The 25,088-nt window shown below is 39.4% G+C and overlaps 1 protein-coding gene across 10 annotated transcripts in view; it reads left to right on the top strand.

The window, feature by feature from the left end:
• The window catches only part of PDE4D (phosphodiesterase 4D), a 706,231-nt gene that overhangs the window by 525,603 nt on the left and 155,540 nt on the right, over positions 1–25,088 (top strand). Inside the window, exon 1 of one of the 10 annotated variants that reach the window (XM_034440941.3) lies at positions 22,091–22,780. The exons of the other annotated variants lie outside the window; for them this stretch is intronic. Within the exon in view, the coding sequence (XP_034296832.1) occupies positions 22,716–22,780 (65 nt within the window). The 5' untranslated portion in view covers positions 22,091–22,715. Of the gene's footprint in view, positions 1–22,090; positions 22,781–25,088 lie in introns of those variants that run through there. 10 annotated transcript variants of the gene reach the window in all.

Below are 25,088 nucleotides of genomic sequence, written 5' to 3'. Positions count from 1 at the left end.
GAACCCTCTTGATGAGGAGTTCCAGGAATTTTATTTAACTAACAGTTGCCATGACCTGAAAAATTTGAAAACCCCTGAAGTTGGTGACTTGAGTGTAACAGAAACAAACTAATAATGAGTCTTAGATACCAGCAATGTAAACATTCCCCAAAGAAAGCCATATGTGGTTATTACTCATATGAAGCCAATGTTAACTGTTTGCAAACATGAACTGCTACTGTGCAAAACTTTGTGTCCTGATGCTATATTAAAAATCATCATTAGAATATCCATCCCTGATATAGATAGAAGCTTAGAATTCCAGTGAATAAATTAAAAAGTAATCTTCATTGCTTGAAATTTTGCTTAAAAGCACAATTTAAATTTTTACTTGAATCTTTGAACTTTGATAGAAAGACCAAATGTATACTTTGTTTTCCTGGATTTTTGGGTTGCTGTACAGTAATCTAGGTTTGCTTTTTGTCTTAATATTTGTTCTTGTTGATTATCTGAGCAGAAAATGTAATGCTTTAATTTTCCTGGTTCACCTATTGAATATGTTGTTTATTACTGTGACTTTTTCACAATGTGTAGCTGTTTCCAAAATTTTCCATGCTGAAATGGAAAGTGCAACACTCATAAAGGGGTCTATAATTTTGGTTGAGGTCCACTGTCTATCTCTGAATGAAATGTCAAGCTAGTGAGACTAACACATTTTCACCACCCCGAGAATTGCTATAATATAACTACAATCATCTTAAAATGTTATATATAATCTTTCTAATTTGGGATGAAGGTGAGATTGACTGACTCTGTTTGATAGGCTTAGTATTGTATCTATAGTTGTAAAGATAGCAAAATACTGCAAAGTGTTGATACATGGGCGTATTATTGAATATGACACAGATGGTACCTTTATTTACAATATTGCATGGGTCAAATGGGTATTTTATCATTGGAGTTTTATTTCAAAACATATTTATCCATTCAAGTTAATGCCAGCCATCTATTACTATGTGAAACATCAAAGAGATTAGTTTCATGTTTCACTTGAAAAGCTGATGACTAAGGCATGCCTGAGGGTACATTTGGTTACAATCATCTCCTCCATGCCCCATGAAGAACTAGCATACATCAGTGTTTGCAAATCTCTAGGGACAAAATCTTTGTTTCATGGTCAGTTAGTTTAGGTTAATTGGCCTGCTGTTACTTCTTGTCATTTAGTTGTTGTTCAGTTATCATGGGCCAATGATAATTTTGTTATGTCTGCTTCTATGGCTTCATATTTTGGATTATTAATAATAGTATCTAGCCACGTTTATTTCCTGTTGGAGTCCATTTGGTTGCCTCAGAGTTTTCCAAACATCAGGTCTTCTCCTTTGATTCTTGGTGTCTAAAATATATGTATTTTAGTTTCATTACTAGTACCTCTAATGAGCAATCCAGCATGTATTTATACGGGAAGATGACGATAATGTGCCATTAAGTCAATGTCAGTCCATAGCAACCACATAGATTGATCTTCTTCAAGAAGATCTGTCTTTTGACATCTTCTTCAAGAAGACCTCTTCTTTGTGATATCTCAATAGTGCAGTCATTGGAATTGTAACCCATGTCCATACATCTTGTGACTGGTTGTGTTCTTCCATTTCCTTCTTCCTTTTCCAACAATATAGACTTCTTAAGGGAGCTGGATATTTTCATAATTTGTCCAAACTAAAATAATTTGACCACAGTACTATGTGCTTCAAATAAAAACTCTGAACTGACTTATGATTCATTCCTTTGTTTTCTTGGCTGTCCACAGTATTTTCAGAAGTCTTCCCCAACAGATAGGTTCAAATTTGTCAATTTCCTATCTTAATTCTTGAAAGTCCAATTTTTGCTTCCACACAGCATCACAGGAAATACATTTCTTACACAAGAAATTTGCTCATACGCCAATCCATGGTGTATTTCTTGACTATTGTTCCTTTATTATTGTTGATCCCAAAAGGCATAATCTATCTACAAATTCAATATCTAAGATTGATTTTTCTACCTGTTATTAGTAGCTTGATTTTTATATTTAATTTTAGTCCCCTATTCTTTGTGCTTTTGTTACTAGAACTTGCAAATCCTTTGCATTTTCAGCTTTCAGGCTAATGTCATCAACAGAGCACAATTATTGAAGTTTCTTTCTCCAATTTTAAACCATGACCATCTTCTTCCAATACAGCTTCGCTTAGCGTGTATTCAAGTGTATAGGTTAAATAAATAGAGAGTATATTATTGTTAATAGTTAATCCTAAAAGGCAAAAACTGTCTACCACTTCATGGTCAATTTTAAGACTGGTTGCCTTACCAGTTGGTCATTTACTTGATCTTCTTTGTATTTAAACTTAGTTCCATTTTGTTCACTGTACTCCTTGACTCCAATTGCTAGAATTTGCAGATCATTTGTGTTTTTAGCATAGCACAGGTTATTGATGTTTCTTCTTCCAGTTTTAAATGCATGCCAATTGTTTTCCCATCCAGCCTTCTTCAATATATATTCCGTTATATAGACTGAATAAATGGGAATCATGTTATCATCCTGTCCACTCCTTTGCTAATCCAGAGCCACTCTGCTTTCCTATGTGCTGCTTGGACTGTGGCTTCCTGCTCTGTGTATAGATTTTGCATGAAGACAATAATATGTTCTGAATTTCCAATAATTCACAGCTTGGTATGGTTGACACCGTCAAAAGTACCTCTAAATCATTGAAGCACATATTGACTTCTTTTTGGTAATCATTGGCTTTTACAATGATCAAGTGTGCATCAACAGTCATGTCTCACCCTTTTCTAAAATCAACTTAAACATCTGACATTTCTTGTTTCATGTAGGGCTTTCCTTCTTTTCCTGATTCCATTTTCATTGTTTTGTCATTTTAATATTCTTTCTTTTCTCTTCTAAAAGAGAAAATTTCTTTTAAGTTCCTTCCTGAAATCTTTGTCTTTCTCGATACCTCTCTTTTACTCTTGGCAATTTGCAACATTTTTGCTAATATCCAATTCAGTTTCCTGTGTTCCTTGGTCTTTCACAGGTTTTTTTGGTAATAATCTTAACAATTTCTTTGATTTCATTCCACGGTGCTCCTGGTTCCCTATCAATGAGGATCAGGACTTCAAAGCAGTTCATAATGTTCTCGTTACAAATATTGGGTATGTGCTCATGATCATATTGTAGGAGCTAGTTTGGCTTTGTTCTTCTGTTTTAGCTTGATTTAGAAGTTGCACATGAGCGGATTGTGTTTTGTTCATAAACAGGTTTTGCCTTGGGTGAAATGGAGTCTGGATTCCCAGGAGGAAGGGGCTGCTTTCCAGAGGGCAAAGTTTGAAAGCTTTGTTTGGAAGAAAGAGGGTTAAAATAGCTCCTTCCTAGCTTTTATGCAAATAGTTGCTTTAGTCTGGCAAGATTCTGTCTATAGGTGAAAAATAATAGAGGAAACTACTCTAAAATAACCCCCTGTGTCTTTCTTGGGGCCTGACATTGCCCCCTGTTGTAAGTGAGCTCTTCTTGTACTAACAAAATAGTACATTTGATTTCCTCATGCTCCCAGCTAGTGACGTCCACATCTTTTCCTTTCCTTTCCTTTCCTTTCCTTTCCTTTCCTTTCCTTTCCTTTCCTTTCCTTTCCTTTCCTTTCCTTTCCTTTCCTTTCCTTTCCTTTCCTTTCCTTTCCTTTCCTTTCTTTTCCTCCTCCCACTCCTCCTCTCCTCCCCCTCCTCCTTCCCCCTCTGGTCTATTCAGGCTTCATGGGGCTTTAGAATCATTGCATTACTTTGCATCCAACCCACTTTTGCTTCAAATTAGTAAGCCTGCTTGGAAAGAGTTTGAAAAGAAGGACATTTTTATTGCCCCTCCCATCTCTATCCTTATGACCTTCTCCCCTGGTTCATGACCTATACTTTCAGAAATGTTGCCTTACACCAGCATTGTCTTATCATTCTCTCTAGACCTGGGCAATGTGGCTTATAAGGTGTGGTTTAAGGCACAATGCATTCTGAGGTTATGAACAATTGTGGCTTATTTAAAAACACCATGGTAAGCAAAAAAGCTCTGTGATAATGTTTCTTAGCCGTTTGCATGCATGACATCTAACTGCACAACACTTTACGTAATTGTTCCAAATATTTTTTAAAAAATTTAATAAAAAGAGTGAAACAAAAATCAAATCTGATTCACTTTACAAATCCATGAGATGCTCATAATAGGTTCCTTGTGGTATAACTTGACAGTGCTGCTGTCTTGGTCTGGCTTCATAACCTAGACAGGGTCATGTTCCCAGGGCCTAATTCAAGAAAAATCACTCCTATTCCTAATTTTTTTTTCCTATTTCTCCCCCTGCCCCAATTTTGGCAAAGGATGGGGAATATAAATAATTGAAAATTTTCCTGTGCATAAATAACATACATACCAACAGTGGTGGGAAATACCCTTGGTTGAATGTCCCTTATTTTACAAGAGGAGATTGGTTGCCATTTATTTCATGAAGTCTGAAATCTATGCTGATACTAGTTGAAGGAAAAGGGAAAATACCAGCACCTTCCCACTGTGTTTATCAGTCTATTAGTATGAAGTCTATCAGTATGAATCAGTATGTCTCCAAGATCAGAAATTCTAAGTGTTAATATTGTGCACTTCCCATAAATTGCGAAATTAGGAATAGAATAGAATAGAACAGAACAGAACAGAACAGAACAGAACAGAACAGAACAGAACAGAACAGGAGTAACAGAGATGGAAGGGACCTTGGAGGTCATCTAGTCCAACCCCCTGCTTAGGCAGGAAACCCTATACCAGTGATGGCTAACCTTTTCTGGACCAAGTGCCCAAAGTGCGTGCTCGTGCGTGCGTAAACGCAACGGCTCGTGTGCCCACAGAGACAGTGCTGCGTGCCACCATGGCCCTATACCATTTCAAACAAATGGTTATCTAATCTTTTCTTTAAAACTTCCAGTTTTTAATAAAACTGTTATTCACAACTTCTGGAGCCAAGTTGTTCCACTGATTAATTTTTCTAACTGTCAGGAAATTTCTCCTTAGTTCTAGGTTGCTTCTCTCCTTGATTAGTTTCTATCCATTGCTTCTTGTCCTGCCCTCAGGTGCCTTGGAGAATAGCTTGACTCCCTCTTTGTGACAGCCCCTGAGATATTGGAACACTGCTATCATGTCACCCCTAGTCCTTCTTTTCATCAAACTAAACATACCCAGTTCCAGCAACTGTTCTTTATATGTTTTAACCTCCAGTCCCCTAATCATCTTTGTTGCTCTTCTCTGTACTCTTTCTAGGGGCTCAACATCTTTTTTACATTGTGGTGACCAAAACTGGATGCAGTATTCCAAGTGTGGCCTTACCAAGGCATTATAAAGTGCTATTAATGCTTCACGTGATCTTGATTCTGTCCAGTGGTGGGTTCCTCCCGATTCGGCCTGGTTCGGCTGAACCAGTAGCGGTAATGATATGACATCACCGAACTGGTTCTCTTTGTTCGGGAGCTGGGCCTTCCCCCCCCCCATGTTATTCTTACCTTTTATTTGGCGCCGCCCCCAATCTATTCGCTGCCTCCCAAGTCCCAGCTGATTGGCTAGAAGGAAAAAAAACTGTTTAAACTCTTGCCGTGGGGCTTCAAAGGGCCGCCCTACAGCTGATCAGTATTAAAAGGCAGTGTGGTGGTAGACCAGTGCCTCCAAAAACAAATGAGTAGACCAGTGCCTCCAAAAACAAATGGGTAGACTGGTGCCTCCAAAAACAAATGAATAGACAGGTGCCTCCAAAAACAAATGAATAGACCGGAACGCTCCAAGAACAAATAGGTAGACTAGTACAGCTCTGCAAGCAGTTAAAAGCCTGGTAGACCAGTACCTCTGCTAAATCCTAAAGAATTGTCACATGACCATCAAACCACACCCACAAAATAAGCCATGCCCACAGAACTGGTAGTAAAAAAATTTAGAACCCACCCCTGATTCTGTCCCTTTGTTTATGCAGTGTAGAAATGCAGAGAAATGATATGATCCTCAAAATGGTCATAACAAAGCAACTTTTATTGTACAATTGTGAGCAGGCAATTCGACTTTCACAACAGTGCTTTACTTCGCAAATAGGAACAAATTCATGGCATTTGATTCAGGAAAGAGAAGAGAACTGTCAGACACAAAGAAGAATGTAAATCCCCAGGGAAGAGGGTGACATCACACTCAAGTCATACTGTCAATATGATGAGACGTGCCTGTAGGCATGTCAAGTCTCATTGGTCTGCATCAGTTATTCAGCTCTTTCAGGGCAATGTAATCTTTTGATATATACAGTGGGTGTTGCAAGGAATTCTGTGTGCAATCAGAGTAGGATATCCTTTCTGTAAACAGTATTGAAGCAAAACAAAACCCTAAAGGACACGCAGGCTGTCAGCTGCCATTCAGTCCCACTATGTTGTTAGCATTCATTGATTCCGTGAGAAAAGACTTCAACAGGATCGTGTAATAAAGGCATTACAATATTGCATAGATTAGAAATCATTACACCCATCTACACGGTTGGACTGAGGAAGAGACTAAGAACTGTTGACATCACTGATCTTCAAATACCAAATGAAATTGGTGGGTTTGTTTTGCAGCAGATTTTGAATAAATATATGGAGGATGTTATTGCATGAAGATTCCAGTGTTTTTAAGGCCCTATCTTATCTATCTTGCTTCTTCACAAACAGCCATGAAGCGACTAAATAGCAACTTCAAACTCTTCTTGAATAGTATAGTATATAAGACCAATCTTGCATAAATATTGAGTTAATCTTGACTCCTGGAAACTGCCTGAACAAGGCAGGGTTTTTTGGCAAGATTTTCAGAAGTGGTTTGTTCGCCGTTGTTTTCTTCCTGGAGCTGAGAGACTAGGCCAAAATAAATAGTTGGTTTCGTGCCCAAGGCAGGACTAGAACCATTTCCACATTCATCACCTAGTGCCCTTAACCACTACACAGACACAGGCACACACACCCACACATGCACGCATGCACGTACACACACACGCACAGACATACCCATTTAAATTTATATTCTATCCAAATGATTTAAAACTTGAAAAACAAGACAATAAAAGAAGAAGGAACAAAAGGAATGCAGAGATGGCAGAATTATAAACCAGGGACAAACAGACAAACAACTATTTATTTTTATTTATTTATTATTTTATTTTATTTTATTTTATTTTATTTTATTATTTTATTTTATTTTATTATTTTATTTTATTATTTTATTTTATTTTATTTTATTTTATTTTATTTTATTATTTTATTTTATTTTATTTTATTTTATTTTATTTTATTTTATTTTATTTATGTAATTTATATGCCGCCCTTCTCCCGTAGGACTCAGGGTGGCTTACAAAAACGACAGAGAATTACATAACAGTTAAAATCAATTTAAAATTAATTAAAATCAAATTAAAATTATGAAATATTTAGAAACCCCCTACGGATTCAGTCCATATGGCGAAAAAGCCACGTCTTTAATTTGCGGTGGAAGGAGAGGAGGTCCGGGGCTATCCTGAGGCCGGTGGGCAGCTCATTCCAGAGGGTCGGCGCTCCAACAGAGAATGCCCTCCCCCTGGGGGCTGCCAGCCGACACTGTCTGGCTGATGGCACCCTGAGGAGGCCCGCTCTGTGCGAGCGCATCGGACAGTGGGAGGAAGGCAGGAGATGATCCTGCAGATACCCCGGGCCTAAGCCATGTAGGGCTTTATAGGTTAGCACCAGCACCTTAAAACGAACCCGAAGAGCCGCAGGCAACCAGTGCAGCTCACGCAGGAGAGGGGTCACACGGGAGTATCGAGAAGCCCCCGTAACAACCCGGGCGGCCACATTCTGTACTAACTGTAGTCTCTGGGTGTCCTTCTGCATCAGCTGCAGGGTTGGGAGGGGACAGCACTGTATTGAACTGGTTGTCCCTCTTCTTCAGTAGCTGGTTTCAGTCAGTGTTGATCAAGGGTGAGAAATCCCACCCTCTGTCCTAAAGTGGAGTGCCACAGAATTCAGTACTCTCTCCATTCCTATTTAAGATCTACTTAAAGCCATTGGGTAGAATGACTCATAGCCTAGCGGTTATGCAATATCTGTCTTCCCCTGGTGAAGTAACTGATGTTCCCGATGTCCTATTTTGGTGCCTTGAAGCTGTAGGGATTTGGATGGCGAAAACAGACTTTGCTTCAACCCTGACAAGACTGAGTGAGTTTGGGTTTGGGGCCCACCTGACTCTAGGAATTTAACATGTTTGTTTCTGGATGTGGTTGTACTTCCCCAGACGGACCTGGCGCGTAGTCTGAAGTCCTTTGGGGCTCACAACTCCTGCTTGAAGAGCAAGTGGTAGTTGTGACTAGCAGGGCCTTTGTATAACTTCAAGTTGTGTTCCAGTTGGACTAATTCCTGGATCAGGAGGCCATGGTCTCTGTATGGATTACTGTAATGCATTGTACCTGGGATTGCTCCTGAAGAATATTTGGAAACTTCAGTTGGTGCAAAATGTAGCAACACAGACAATTATGTGTGCACCTAGATCAGCACACATTATACTTCTGCTCTAAGGCTGCATTAATTACCAATTTATTCCCAGGTCCAATTCAAGGTGGTGGAAACAATCTATAAAGCCCTACATGACATGGTCCCAGATTATTTAACGACCTGTTTTTTCCCAGTGACATCTACCCACCCCATCAGCTACAGCAGAAGAGGCTTGTTTTGGGTTCCATCCCCTTCAGGATGTCATCTGGTTGGGCCGGGGAGGAGGCCCCACCAGATGCTGAAGTTCCCCTGGAGTCTGCCTGGCTCTGACCTTGCTAGCCTTCCAGAAAGACCTGAAGAACTGGCTTTGTCATCTGCCTGGGAACCAGAGAAGGGTATGAAGCCCATAAATGGTTCTTTAATGGTTGTGTTCCCCTGGTGACTGTACTTTGTATGGCTTTTAATAGTTGAATTCTTTTTAATCTTTGTATGGCTATTTTATTGTTACCGGTTTTTTATCTGACTATCACTAAGTGTTGTGTGTTATGATTCATGATGAATGTATTATGATGACTATGATCATGATTTATCACATATCTTTACGTACACGGAGATCGTATGCACTGAAGACAAATTCCTTGTGTGTCCAATCACACTTGGCCAATAAAGAATTCTACTCTAAGTCTGTTCTGCTTAGAGTCAAGATAGGTGGCTATAGAAATTACATAAATAAATTAAAAAAGAGAAACCTAGTGAAGTTAAAAGGAGATTTAAGACATCCTCACCAAAGACTTAAAATGAAGAGCCAGGTCTTCAGCCCCTTCAAATCCAGCAGGGTGGGGGCCATTTGGATTGTGGGAGGAACTCTCATTCCAGAGAATAGGCACTGCTATAGGGAAGGTTTCATTCCAAGATCCCCACAGATGACATTGTTTATTAATCAAAGGAACCCAGAGTGCACCAACTCTGCGAAATTAAATCAGCTGGGCAGATACTATGGAAGAGAGATGGTCCCTCAAACCAGGCCCTATGCTATGTAGGGATTATAGGCAACAACCACACCTTGAATTGCACCCGAAAAACAACTGGCAACTAGAGCACCTTGCAAAGCAGAGGTATTACATAGTGAGGCTTGCCCATCACTTCTTGAGATGCTACATTTTAGGCCAGCTGAAGCTTGTTTATGTTTCCTGGGATAAGACAGACTTGGCTGATTACCCATTACTATAGCTTATGCATAAAGAGTGATTTACTAAACATTGACATAATTAGTCTTCTGTGTTGTCCTCCCCCTCTCCCCCAAGGGCCTTGAAAGAGTCATAATTTTCTATGAGAGTGGCAAAGTGATCTTTACAATTTATATTGTTTTATTTGTTTCCTAGTATGATTTGATTGCTTATTAGTAACCTATGACTATGTTGTATCTTATAATTCTTGATGAATATATTTTATATTTCTTTATGTACACTGAGAGCATATGCACCAAAGACAAATTCCTTGTGTGTCCAATCACACTTGGCCAACAAAGAATTCTCTTCTCTTCTCTTCTCTTCTCTTCTCTTCTCTTCTCTTCTCTTCTCTTCTCTTCTCTTCTCTTCTCTTCTCTTCTCTTCTCTTCTCTCAGATGTTGCACATGCTTCCTTTCCAGCCCCTGCCACTTTGAAGCCTCTTTTTAACTCATGTTCTGCAGAGAAGTCTTTGCATGCATTTTAAGCTTCTGATAAGACAACTGTCAACTATTGAGAGAACCTTAAATGTGACCTCCCATCATAATTGTCAGATATCAGCTGGCTGATGTCAGCCTCTTGACTGGAGCTGGAAATTGCAGTTAAAGTTTTTTTTTTTTTTGACATATTTTGGACTCAGATGGAATGTTAGTAATTTGGAGGGAGCACTTCATTTAGGAATGTCACTTCTCCCCTGTGATTTCTTTCAATGTCTTAAAACAAGGGAAGCAGTTGACTTCATAGCCCTTGGCCTGCTGACATACTTGACTTTTGCCTTGTTCCAATGGCATTGCCACTTTCTCAAACCCCTGGTAGTTTTCAGAGTAAATAGGCATTCCTTGACTCAGTTTCTAATCACTTCAAACAACAATTCTCTTGAATTCAATTCAATTGTGAGCCGCCCAGAATCATTTGCTGAGATGGGTGGCTATAGAAATCAAATAAATAAACAATTAATAAAGCTGGTGAAATACATATATTTTTCCCAGTTGAAGACTAAGGCAAACTAAGAGTTGAGTAGGTCTTTATTTTCTATGTTGCTCAATTGTTTTTTCTGCTTTTGTAAGTCTATGCACATTCCACCTTTTATTCAACTGTGCTTTGGGTTGGTTTTTTTTTTTAGGACATGCCTTCAGGCTCTTCAAATGGTGGAAGTTTCTGCTGTGTTTTGGAATCATTATAAGTAGGCAAGGGGTAACAGATTGAAAGTAAGCAAAGGGATTCTCAATTACATGCCAAGATTTGCTTTGTTAGCAGCTGACTGAAGAGTGCTGTATCAGCTTTCCCACAAAATAACCAGCCTCCTAGACTCTGTTGTAGCATTTAGGTTTGATGGTTTTGAGAAAAATGGCTACCGATACCATAGGATTCAACTTAAGTTGTTTGCTCTGTCCTCAATTCAAGTGACAGTACATGGAACTCTATTCTTCATTTGCAGAGATTGAAAAAATGTGTTTCATTCCAAATCAAAGCATGTTATCACAATATTATTTATGGTTTTCATAATTAATTAATTCATAATTACTTAAATAACATATTAAATAATTCATTAATATCTTCATAGGTATTACAAGTCAAGAAAGAACTTTTTACTTAATATATTGTCTGCCGTCCCATAATCCGGAATATTATTTTTAATATTGTAATACAGACATCTATTACAGATGGGGAGTCTGAAAAGTTTATGTTTGGCAGATAAGAACCAGAAACAAGTAGAATAAAAATGTCAAATCTATGGGATTGTTATCAATGCTAACATATAAGGATTTTAAAAGGTAGGATTAGAAAAAGGATTGACCACAGATTAACCCAATGATTAAGTACTTATTATTATTATTCCAGCTCTTTGTTATAATTTCAAAGAAATCCAGGGGCACATTACTCTTGCATTTTACTTGGCAGTCTGGAATCTATTTCACTCATATGATACACTGCGAACTCTTCAACCTAATCATATGTCTCTCTATTCTATAAAACATCCTTTCTAACTTTTTCTCAATTTACTGTGAACCCAAACGGGAAGCCTTTAGAGATTGAACCAAAACTGTAGATTCCTTGTGCCAGCAAGGTATAGAGTATGTGAGATTATTCAATCTGATCATCAAACATAACATGTGAATGGTCTATGGCAGTGATGGTGAACCTTTTAGAGACCGAGTGCCCAAACTGCAACCCAAAACCCACCTATTTATCATAAAGTGAATAAATTTAACCTGAATTTATTTATTTTATTTATTTATTTGATTTGATTTATATGCTGCCCTATCTCCGTAGGACTCAGGGCGGCTCACAACAATAAAATATCCAAATAAAAGCATGTTAAAATACATGTTAACCCCCCCCCCCAGTCCAGACTAAACAGCCATGTCTTTAAATCGCGGTGGAAGGTGCGGAGATCAGGAGCCAACTGGAGCCCCAGAGGAAGTTGATTCCAGAGGGTGGGAGTACCCACAGAGAAAGCTCTGCCTCTAGGGTCGCCAGTCGACACTGTCTAGCCAATGGCACCCTGAGTAGGCCCTCCCTGTGAGAACACACCAGGCGATGGGGAGCTGTTACTGGCTGCAGATGGACGACAAATATCCTGGACCTAAGCCATGTAGGGTTTTATAGGTCATCACTAGCACTTTGAATCTCACCTGGAGGACAACCGGCAACCAATGCAAGTCACGCAGGAGAGGTGTAACATGGGCGTATCGGGAACCACCCATCACGACCCGCGCGGCTGCATTCTGTACCAGCTGAAGCCTCCAGATGGTCCTCAAAGGCAGCCCTAGGTAGGGCTTTAACCTGAATAGGAATTTAACCTGAAGGTTTTACTACCTAAAATAATGATAAACAAGGCAGAGTTCGGCTAATAGTTCTAAGAAAAACGTGATAAATGTACTTTTATGCCCCTTCATTTTTTTCTGCTTTTGAAATATTACAATTAGCAACAATAAAAAAAACTTTTGTAATATAATTTCTCTTTCCCTCCCTCCCACCCTCTCTCTTTCCCTCCCTCCCTCTCTCTTTCCCTTCCTCCCTCTCTCTGTCTTTCTCTTCCCCCCTCTGTTTTTCTCTTTTTTCCCCTCCCTCTCTTTCTTTCCCTCCCTCCCTCTATCTCTCTCTCTGCCTCTCTCTGTTTCTCTCTCTCTCTTTCCCTCCCTCACTCCCTCTCTCTCTGTCATCTCTGTTTCTCTCTCTCATCCCTCCCCTATCTATCTATCTATCTATCTATCTATCTATCTATCTATCTGTGCTCTCCTGCCCAGCTTCACATGTTGTGTGAATCCAACCACTTGGAGGGGGAATGGAGGCTGGCAGGCAAAGCGTTAGAGATCCATGCAAAATAAGGCAACTCCAACCTGGATCCTGTCGGGGAAATACCCCCCTCTCCCCCCCTGTGGTGGGGGTCCGGGTGGCCTGAGTGTAGCTCCTTCCTCAGAGGCAATCAGCAAGCAAGCAAACATGGCGCTCCAGCTGGGATGTGGTGGTGTGGAGCCCTACCTCTGGTTGCGAGAGCAGGCAGGGCGGGTACCTTCCCTGCTGCCGCACTGGTGCTGGCCGGGAGGGACATGCGAGCTGAACATTTGGAGCTGCATTCAGCGGAGTTTGCAGGTGGGCTCAGCAGGGCCGCTTAGCAGGAAGGGAGACCCTGGCCTGTTTGGTTCACTTCAGTGTGGGGTGGGAATGCAGAAGACGGAGGAAATCTGTGCCTCTCAGGGTTCAGCCCTCAAAAACTCCTTTGGGGTGACGGGGAGGGCAAGAGGTGGGGCCAGTCAGTGGTAGGTTCATTCAACAGGGAGCTGCAGCGGAAGGATGAAACAGAACACACCTGCCCTATGGCATCCTGTGCTGGGCAACGGTGCGCATGCCGACAGAGAGGGTTCCTCTGCATACCACCTCTGGCATGCGTGCCATAGGTTCACCACCAGGGGCCTATGACAACCTTTCTCAATTGGGGCCACAGTATAGATACATCTATCCAAATGTATAGATTTCAGTTCTCAGAATTCTACAGCTGACCTGATAATTGCTGAGAATTTTAGGAGTTAAAATCCACTCATCCAAAGCGAAAGCCAAACTGCGTAGACCTAGGGATAGTGACCATGCATCTAGTATATGGCTGGACTTAAATGGATTCTTTGTGGAATTACAATTGTACAATATGGCTACATTTACATTCAAAGTTTTTCCCCCAAATACCTCCCCCAAATCTGCCTAAAGATGAGCAGTTAACCATGGATTATTTGGCTTGCTTTTCCTTCTTTTCTGAGCTGTTCTGGTTGCTTGAAAACTTGGATGAAACACAAAACTAAAACAGGAGGAAAAACTAAAACCTGTAAATTCAGAAACCCATCACATTAGGCTACAGCGGCAATCAATAAACCAAAACCAGACAATTTTAAATGGAGATTCAGTTCCATAAAACTAATATTTTATCTATGACCTTTTATGCTGAAGTGATATCACCCAGTGTATCAGTGTTACTTCAGGGTTTGCTTGAACAGCTGGCATAGTCTTTAAACCTTGGAGTTTGAAGAACCTGGAAGAAATCTTATTGAGATTTGACACTGAAATTTAATCTATTTTCTACAAAACACAAGTACAAGAAAATACTATATGACTAGAGTAAATTAACTATCCCTAACTTTTGCCAAATTTACAGCTGACTTTATTTTTCCTTGACCGTTCGTAGATTTTCCCTATTGTAAATAGGCCAATAGGGCTAACAGCCAGAATTTATTAAGAACAAAAACTTTATATTCTATATATTGTACTAGCTGGATCCCCGTGCTTCGCTATGAAACTATGTGATTGGGCTTGATAAATAGACACTTACAGCTTGAATCCTCCCCTATCCTCTCCCCTTCTCTCTCTCAGCCTTGCCCCACGGAAACATCTCCTATCCTATCCCCTTCTGTCCCTCAGGTTTTCTAGCCCCTTCTCTCCATGAGGCTTCCCCCACAGAAGCCTGTCCTATGCTATCCCATTTTCTCCAGAGTTATTTTAAAGTTGGGAGGGGGAGTAGTTTAACTAATTACCGTGTTTTCCCCAAAATAAGACATCCCTGATAATAAGCCCAATCGGGCTTTTGAGCGCATGGCAATAAGGCCAAGCGCTTATTTCAGGGTTCAAAAAAATATAAGACAGGGTCTTATTTTGGGGGAAACAAGGTAGCATCAGAGCATGTTATAATAATATAGGAAATACTAATGCTCTGATGGTCATTTTGAAAAATCCTTTCTTAGTGAGCACCTAGAAGCCAAGAGGAACATACGTGGCAAATTTCAACTTGTAGGCTTTACGGTTCTGGAAATTTCATGATGAATGCTTGAGTGGTTTTCACTTTTATATATATAGATAGTGAAATTCATATATAGTGAATTCGGTTTCCTTGATCGGCAACTATTCTTGCCCCAGAAATAATGTTCTATTTATTTTTTTTATTTATAAAGAAAAAATATCTAATTCCTTTACTGAAATATTTGACCTTGTTTCCTTCTCCTCTGTCCTCCCCTGCAAGAGAGTTGGCCTTGGAGACACATAGCCTCCCTATTTAGAAATTGAGAAATATTAGAACACTCCTGGGCTGGTTATCATTCAGCTGCTACGACTGCAGCGAGAGGCCTCAGGTATCATCCTGAAGAGCCAAATCAGCAAGTTTATTTTTACCAGTCATCCAGAGTGACACATTGAGAAGCAGTTGAAGTGAACAATTCCTTGGCTTCAGTGCATCGTGTCTCCAGCTCTGTTGGACTTGATTTTTCCTACTTGCTTATTTCCAGGAAAGTGTACCTAGGTTGGCAATCTTTCATTGCCATCATATTGTGCTAGGAATTGTGAATTTTATTTAATGGTGCTTACTCCCAAACTAGTAAATATAAGATTATATATTGCAGGATTATACACATTTAACTGTGAACAAATCTTATTAAATCTAAAAGATATTACTTCTGAGTAGTCACGTGCCCTATACATTTTGCTGCCATGTTCTTTAAGATGTTAATATCTAGAATTTTTAGAATTCAGTTTTGGGTCTTTGGGACTCTGTTTTAGCAACCAAAGGATTAGTTGGATTTCCCATCCAAGACTGGAGGAAAAGCATTGAACTTGGAATTGAATTCCTTTATCGTTGTTTTTTTCTGAGGCTGAGAATCTCTAGGCTAGAATGGAATAAAGAGACCTGGCAGAAAGGGACAAAGGCAACTAAAAGGATATGGGAAAAACCAGAGATAAGCTCTCCCAAGTCTTCTATCACACCTTTAAATATGATCACTCTGAAATGTGCCAATTTCATTCCTTCCTATTGCTTGAAATGAAAGGGGAAACCTTTCAAAAAGAATTATTCCAGAAAATTGGCAGAAAGATGGATGTTTAAAACCTTGTGAGTTTGAGCTTTCAAAAATCAAGGAAATCTAATAAAAGTAAGGAACTGCTTACACCTGGGATGGGCTGCTGGGGGTTTGCAGGGGTTTGGGAGAACCTCTAGCTAAGATTCTGTGCAGTTCGGAGAAACCCCAAATCCCACTCCGGGCTGGCCCCACTCACCCCACCCTTCCCCTCCCAGGAGTCCCCACGCGGCCCATTTTGGATGCAGGTAAGTGCAGGATGTGCACGGAGGCTCAGGGAGGGCGAAAAATGGGCCTATCAGAAGTTTGGGAAGGACAGAAACGGGCCCATTTCTGGCCTCCAGAGGGCCTCCGGAGCCTGGGGAGGCTGTTTTCGCCATCCCAGAGGCTCAAGGGAAGCCTCTGAAGCCTAGGGAGGGCAAAAATGCCCCCCACCCCCTGCTGTGGTGTAGGAGGCTGACTAGGCCACACCCATCATGGTCACGCCCACCCAGCAACCGGGCAGAGGAACCCTCGCTAAAATTTTTGAAGCCCACCCCTGCTTACACCCCACTGCGATTCTTAGGCATTTTCTTTTCAAAACTCTCTTTAGAAAAAAAAAAAGTTATGTTGAGACTAGTGCTAGTTTATCATTAAGAGGGAATGGTTACTAACATGTTCCATGACCTTGGGACAAAAAAACAAAAATGAATTTGGCCGCTGCTAGTGAGGTAGATCTCTTTTTGCAACAATTCTCGTATATCTTATAGAGATGTAATCTTACCAAAAATATATTCTTTCCATTTCTACTATCCATACAGCAAATCCTATTTTTAATGCATATTCTTCCATTTGGTGTTTCTTTAAAATACTATCGATTTTGAAAACTTTGGAGAAATGAACCAGGTTTTGCAAGTAGGTGTCCAAAAAAAACTGTCTTAATGTTCAGGATTGTTTTTAAATTGTTTAAAAATAGGTTTTCATGATTTACAATGAAAGATTCTGCAGCATTTGTAAAGCGCGGGGGGGGGGGGGCAGGCCTTGGAAAAGTGTTGCTATGCTATGAAAGGTCAACACTGGCACCAATGTAAGAAACAAAGAAAAAAAATGTTGCTAGTTATCTCCAGCTAACATCACATGTTTATAAATCCTTCAGATATCAAATATATATTTCAACACAATCCTTCCACATAAGTTCCAAAGTTGCACTTTAGAGCTAGAGAAAGTTTATTGCTGTCCACCTTCTTGCTGCCAAATTTTCCCTTTTAGGGCAAACTTTAATGTTTAGATATTTGAACCCCTCACGCATTTGTATTTGGACTTTTTACTGATGCATTTCACGCCCTGATCTTCTGGTTAAAAAAAGGAGTCCTCTCTATCAGATTGCTGTAATTTTTAAGTGTTGAATTGGTACGGCATCATGAGTAAGAGATTAAGCTATGGGTCTGTAGTTCAAATCTTATGTCTCTGGTTCAAGTCTGGTTCAAATCTTACGTCTGCTATGAATTTATCACATGACTGGACACCAAACAGCAAGAGCCTTTAAGCTTGCCAGAACTATTTTGTTTTAGCTGCTAAAATCTCAAATAATTTGCTTAGAAACAGGCACAAGGTAGCCATTTTTTTAAAAAAATGGATCACCTCAAGTACATTCAGGGGCCCCAAATTTATTTTCTTTGGTGTAATTGAACCAAACTCACCACAAATTCTATTTCTAGTCATCCCAAGTTAATTTAAATTGAGGCAAGAGAATCATTAGCAATTTGTTTTTGCTAAAACAATTGGCTGTCCAGAATTTGGTAATCTGCTGCAAATCATCCACACGCTGACCCCAAAACTCTATCGTCTTAAAATTATTTGACAAATTCTCCTTCTAGTGGATAAATTCAGGAAAAAAAATCAGTCCAACTTTTCTGCTTACACACACACACAAATACACACACATATCATATCCACACACAGAAACATACAGACAAATCTAAACCATGCATAATTTTACATACCCATCATGGCCATTTAACTTTTCCCCCTTCTCCTTTTGCAGAGAAATTAAATGCTTTTTAATCACTATTGCCTTTGTATTCTATGTATGTATTCCTAGAAGGAATCTTAGTATTTCATACACATATCCTAATACTTGATCATGTCTAGTATGGAATATGTAAGCCACATTATTTAACAATAGTGTTCCCTCTGCAGAGTGTACACTGACCTGTCCTACAAATTCTATTTAAGATAATGCATTGACTACCCAAATGCTATTATTTATTCAATAAGGTGTAATATGAATTATATTGGATTCCAGGGATGGGCAATGCACAGCCCTCCAAATTTTACTGACGTCAAAGTGCTATCAATCTCACAGCTAACAATTAGAAATGCTGGGAATTGCATATTGGCATTTATTGGGAGGCCATATGCATTGTTCACTTCTACTCTATGTTGTTGATGTCAACCACATACTACTCTACATTGTATGAATCTGAAAAAGAAGATTCCACAAATGGTTGTGCTGCAATATTCGACACTGCTCATAAATATTCATCTGCATAATAAAGATAAAGGTTTTGCCTATCCAGTAGTACTTATCTCCATTTCTTAGATGAGGGAGCCAGCATTGTCCAAAGATATTTCCATAGTAATGTGACTGGCATGACTATAAGCCACAGCTCACAGAATGGTATTACCTTCCCACCAAAGTGATACCTATTTATCTACTTGCATTTTCATGCTTTCAAATTGCTAGGTGGGCAAAGAGCTGGGCAAGTAATAGGAGCTCACACTGTCATGGGGCCCTCAGATCTTGAACCTGGGCTGTCAGCTTTCCATATATTTAGGGCCAGGTTATGCTAGATCACGGGTGTCACATTGCCCTGACATGCCGTGACGTATCGTGACATTTTTTCCCTTTGCGGAGCTGGGGTGGACATGACCTGCACATGATGCATCCTGCCTGTGGATCGCCTGTTTGACACCCCTGTGCTAGATGATAGATAAATAAGTGATCTTATGTAGTTAAAATGACAAACTAAAATACAGCCGTTAGTGGCAGAGAATATGACTGGAGTAATATCATTTCTTTATCCTGTATTTTCATAGCCTGAATACAGAAAAAAATATACAGGGAAACTAATGTTTTTACCCCTCTGCAGCTTGAGAGGTTATTTTTGATCAGAGAAACAGCCTGGGATAATATATTTGATAAAGAAAATGGATTGTGAGGAAAGGTTTAAGCAATCCTCTTTCAGCATTTTTTTTAAAAAAAAAAACCTTTAAAAATCTGAATGTTGACAGATATTAATGCATTTGCTGTGCATTATATTTTTAAGGCTGTTTGACTAACTTGCTTGTTTGCAGATATTGTAACCTCAGTGTTTGTCAAGTGGTACTATGCATACAGTGCTACACAGCAAGACTCTAAGTAAGATGCATGTCTTACTCCAAACTTCAGAAAATCAAAATATGAATTTTTTTTAACTTTTAAAACCATTTTTTCTACAACCTCTTTGGCGAAGAGGTTGTAAAAAAATGCTTTCAAAAGGCTCTGACGATCTCAGCTGAGTTGCCTGATCAGCAGAGGCTTTTTTCTTTTAAATGCCTCTGACGATCCCAGCTGAGCTGCGCGATCATCAGAGGCTTTTTTTTTTACTTTTAAAAGTATTTTTTCGGCCGAAGAGGTTGTAGAAAAAATGCTTTTAAAAGTAAAAAAAAAAAAAAGCCTCTGATGATTGTGCGGCTCAGCTGGGCATGGGGGGGGCAGGGATTTTTGCTACCGGTTCTCCGAACCACCCCCTCCATTGCTACAGGATCGGGCAATCCAGTCCAAACCGGGAGCATTTCACCCCTGCAAGGAACCCCAAAAGAGCGAAGCTGCCCAGAGGATCCAGATGTTTGTTGGTACATAGAGGATGTTGCTACTTTCTGTGAATCTTAAAATTTACCATGACTGGTAACTATGTGTTCTGTCCCCGTCTCTCTCACACACACACACAGACAGACGGGGGTTAAATAAACTGGCAGACAACCAATTCTTCCAATAAGACGCTTGACAGCAACCCAGTAGCTGCTTTCCAAGAACTTTTACTCAATAAACAAAAAACCCACAGTCAAGAATTGTCCAGTTCGTAAAATAAATCCAAGGCCGATAATGTTATTTCCAAAGATGCAATGTGACTCGATAATAGTTAGTTTTGTCCGTCACAGAGTCTGAATGGCCACCTCACCCCCTTTTATACCCTGTGGGGTGTGGTCCAGTGACTCAGCCTAATCTCTGGCACGCCTTTTCTTCTGTTGCGCGCGCTTATCTCTGTGACGCTGCCGAGGATCCAGCCAAGACTCATTACCCTCATCACTGTCCACCTGTGGCTGCATGGACGTGCTTGGCCCCAGCCCTATCTCTTGCCCCTTGGCGGACACCGAAGGCATTGCCAGAGAGGAGGGTCCTGGAGTGGGAGGCCTTGCCAACTCCTCTCCTTCACTCTCGGAGTCCTCTCCTGCCGATGACACAGGCTCAGGTAACGGAGCCACAACACTATGATAGGAGAATGCACATAGCAATACAGATAGTCCTCGATTTATAGCAGTTAATTTAGTGACCATTCAAAGTTACAACATCACTGAAAAAAGTGACTTATGACTGTTTTTCACCCTTATGACTGTTGTAGCACCCCCATGGTCACATGATCAAAATTTGTATGCTTGGCACCTGGTTCTTATTTATGATGATTACAATGTCCTGGGGTCATGCAATCACCTTTTGCGACCTTCTGACAAGCAAAGTCAATGGGAAAACCAGATTCACTTAATAACTGTGCTACTAACTTAACAACTGCAGCGATTCACTTAAAAGCTATGGCATGTCGTAAAATGGGGCAAAATTCACTTAATTTTGCAACAGAAATTTTGGACTCAATTGTGGTCATAAGTCGAGGACTATCTGTATAAGTTCTCTGTGGAAAACATGGGTTTTTGACAAGTTGTGTTCCTTTGATCGAATGATGGTGATACTTAGGGTACAAAAATGACTGAGATCCAGGGCTTTAAGTAACAAGCAAGGATCCCCTTTAAAATATTTCAGCATTTGCCAATGTACATGTGAAAATAAAAGCTCGGAAGGATGATGAAGGGAATGTGTGGGCTGATCCCTCATTGAAATTTTTTGTGCTGTTATGGAACAATTTGCATACAGATGACTGGTGTAGACCTGGAGGGCCAACAGATTATCCCTGTCAATGAAGTGTAGGCACAATCACGCTGCATGTTTTGGAAAACAGTAAATAACCTTTGTTGATGCCAGCTGGTTATTAATAGCTGTCTGTCTAGGAAGCCACGAAAATCTCATTTTCTACATCTTGTTTTATATTTTAAGATCTTCTGAATAATGTAAGAACAGAATAAAGTCGCTGGAATTGGTTTCATGTCCAAAGCTGCTTTCTTCCGAATTCTTTGCAAGACGTAATCTACTGTTCTTGAACTATTGCATGAAGGAATAGTTTCTCTGCATGTAATCACTTGTTTGGGGCATAGTTTCCTCCATTTAAAAAGCAAATTACAAAAGCAGATCTGTGCCACTGAATTTAAAAATATCTGTCTAGTTACATAAACCACTATAAATAATTTCAGTGCAGCCATTGAATTGCCTCTTTCACAAACTGAATGGATTTTAAATTCAGATACTTTCAGAGGAGCTTTTTTATTATTAGGCAAGCAGCTTGTATGATAAAGTTGACTGAACTTGATAACTGTTTGGAAATGTTAAATTCTAGATGTTGCCTGCAATTCTGTATGTACGTTTCTTGGCTTCACGTCACATTGAATTAAGCAGGATGTACTTCTAAAATCAAAAGTAACATACTGCATCATATAAGATTGTTCACTCTGAAAGTAACGATAAATTCATGTATTTGCACTGGAATAAGAGAGGAGGAGCAAGCTCCCCCTTCTGCGTATTATTTTGTTTAAACTGCCCTACAGTACCTTAAGGTGTTCTATCAACCAGATGTTGCTTAGCCCTCAAGCAGTCAAGTGTTTATGTGTGCCTGTGACGAAACAACTGGATTCTCTTTCTAAAAGCTGTGTGAAAAGAAGGAAAGAGAGGAATCTCAATAATCCTTCTCTATCGAAATGAGAGGTCATAAATAATCAGGTAATCCTCTTGTCAAAATTAGGGGTCTGGTCTGTTGGGCTTCCATTTAACCCTTGCACTTCTGAAAGCGAAGGTTTCCTGCAAACTCCCTTGCCTCATCTTCATGTTCTCCTTTTTTACCATTTATCAACAATTTTAGAAAGTGCCTGACCTTTAAACCTGTTATTATGGGATTGCGAGAGGAGGAATTTGGTTTTTTTAAAAAAAAAAGACAATCAAGGCTGTTTCGGCTGCTTTGCTTCCCATGTGACTTAGATGGAGAATTGACTCAAAGCACAGTTCCTCCCCCAGCAGTGCAAGGCAGAAGAGAACAGCACTGTCACTTCCAAACAGTCCTGGCATAAATGCAGAGGAATGAGCAAAGAGCTTCAGTATTTTAGAAATCATCTCGAAGATCCTGGGCTCTCACTTGGAATATGTTTCTTTGGAAGCTTCTCCTTTCGATTTCCTTGGCAAACAGAAAGAATGGGATGGAAGAAGTGTGAAAAGAATTGAAGTGCCACTGCTAAGAAGCCCCGGGTTGTTATTTGCACGATGAGTATTATAATGAAGCCGAGATCCCGTTCCACCAGCTCTTTAAGAACCTCCGATGCAACCTGGTAATATGCTTCCCCCTCCCTTTCCTAATCCTAGCTCTGTGCCTACAATTGCTTTGCTGTTCTATTGTGTGATGTGTTAGTAAATTATGCCTACTGATCCGAAAGATTGGAGGAATAGGTAAGCCAGTATTGGAAATATTCCTTGCCTTGCTCTATGCAACATGGTTGTGTCTTACACCAACTTATTATTTTCATGAATGTTTGCTGCTGTTTGAGAAACTTCTCGAGATGTAATTTGAACGGAGGGGGCAGGAAGATCATTATTTTAAAGGGTGTGTATTTTGCAATCTTTGTTCATAGTCTGTGTGCATTTTAATAGATCGAGGGGTAACAGATCTTGTGGTTTGTGAGGGGTGAAAATTTACCTTATCTACTCTGCTAATTTTTTTTTTTAAAAAATCATCTTTTTGAAGAGCCCTACATGTTACAAATGCTGGTGCAATATTGTGTTAATAGAACAATTTTGCTCATCTGCAATTAGTATTCCCATTTATTTGGTACTAAAAGAACTAAATTTAGTATCACTTATGACTTAAGCATGCATGTATAGATTATTCCAGAGATCAGATCATGCCAAGGTGGTCCTCAGGTTAATCTCAGCTCTGGCATGAACTGTCTAGATGGCCTCTGGCAAGTCACTCTCTCCTTATGCATAGTTTTCTATCTCACTTCATTAAATGGGGAACCATTTATCAAACAGGGTCACAAAACACATGTGAGGAAGTTCGAACATTTAGAAATACAACACAATTGTTAAATACAATTTTCTAGTCCTCCTTAAGGTTGCAACCTAATATATGCGAGATATATAACACAATAAAGCCAGAAGGATCAAACTAGAACTAGGTTTTAAATAAATCCATAGAGTGCTATTGTCATCTTACTAATTAGCCGGCAATTTTTTGTTATGGTTGTGTAAATTATAGGACTTTTCAGGATGTTAATCCAGGAAGGACAAATTCACTCTTACCTATACCTTGTAGGCATATCCTGTTTTATTTCTAGATGCTTTGACATCCTGCCACTTTTACTTATATCTCCCCTTATTGTTGCATGCATAGAGAAATGAGCAAAGAAACAATTCAAGTACATATATCATGCTATTTCCTATTGTTCTGATAAAATTCATTATAGGTATTTTAGATTGTCAATTTCTTCTTTGAATTTTTCTGTATTTTCCTCAAGGGGTTGACCACAATTTGATATAGCTTAGAAAGCTCCAGTAGTGCTACTAATCCACGATGAATCCATACAGTTTTGTTAAAATAGTTAATGCATGACATATATAATATTATTACCAAGATGTAGCAAAATGCATTCTATTAGGCTTCACTTTGTACATGCTTCATCCCTCCGGCATGAGTAGCAATGGATTTAGTTAACCTACGTCAACGGCGGAATATGACACAGTTGGAATCTTCACAGTAAACTGTTGCCAACTCTCCGTTACAAAAGCAGGAAGAAGCATCTTTTGTTTACCTCTGTAGTCATAAGTCTATAATTGACAGTCCGTATTCAGGGACAATCCCAACTAATGTCACAGAATTTCACTTTGTTGCACAGAGAAATATTCTATAGCTTGGATTTTTTTTGTTGCAATCACACAGATATATATATATCAAAACACACACACACACACACACACACACACACACACTTTTCCATTATTTCACTAATCTTCATTTTTCCCCCCAGCATCCAGATAATACTATGATTCTTTGTTTTATTTGTTTGCATGTTTATTGACATACTTAGAAAGTATAAAAGTAATGATAATGATCCTATAGCAGTGTTAGATACAGTTTTAAGTGTTCTCTGATGTAAGTCTTGGTGGCCCAAGGCATTTGGAAGCAAAACATTTGGAAGCAAAAATATTGCTAGCTATCACAGATTATTGTCTATCTCCCTTGACCATAATCCTGATCTTTATAAATGTAAATCATGCACATGGCAAGATAAACATTTTAAACATTCTGTTTGTAAGTTAATAAAATGAAGGCAGGATGTTTTTTTCATAATAAAACATTCCAGTAAAGTATTTGTCAGATACTTATAGACATTTTAACATTCTTACTGATTAGACAACTAATACAGAATTTACTAAGTGGGAGTCCCTCCTACTAGCCACATACAACAGTAGGTGATGGGCAGATATCCTCACATGCATATTTTAGTAAATATATGACACACATTTATTTTTATTTATTTATTAGGTTTCATGGCACCTTTATAAATACCTCAAGGCAGCAAACATAGCTAATACCCCTTCTTGCTCTTATTTTCTCCATAACAGCAACCTTGTGAGGTG

This window comes from Pantherophis guttatus, chromosome 2 (genome assembly GCF_059756535.1).
Source record: "Pantherophis guttatus breed Tessera chromosome 2, ASM5975653v1, whole genome shotgun sequence".
Taxonomy (NCBI): domain Eukaryota; kingdom Metazoa; phylum Chordata; class Lepidosauria; order Squamata; family Colubridae; genus Pantherophis; species Pantherophis guttatus.
This window is presented reverse-complemented; position numbering and strand designations above follow the sequence as displayed.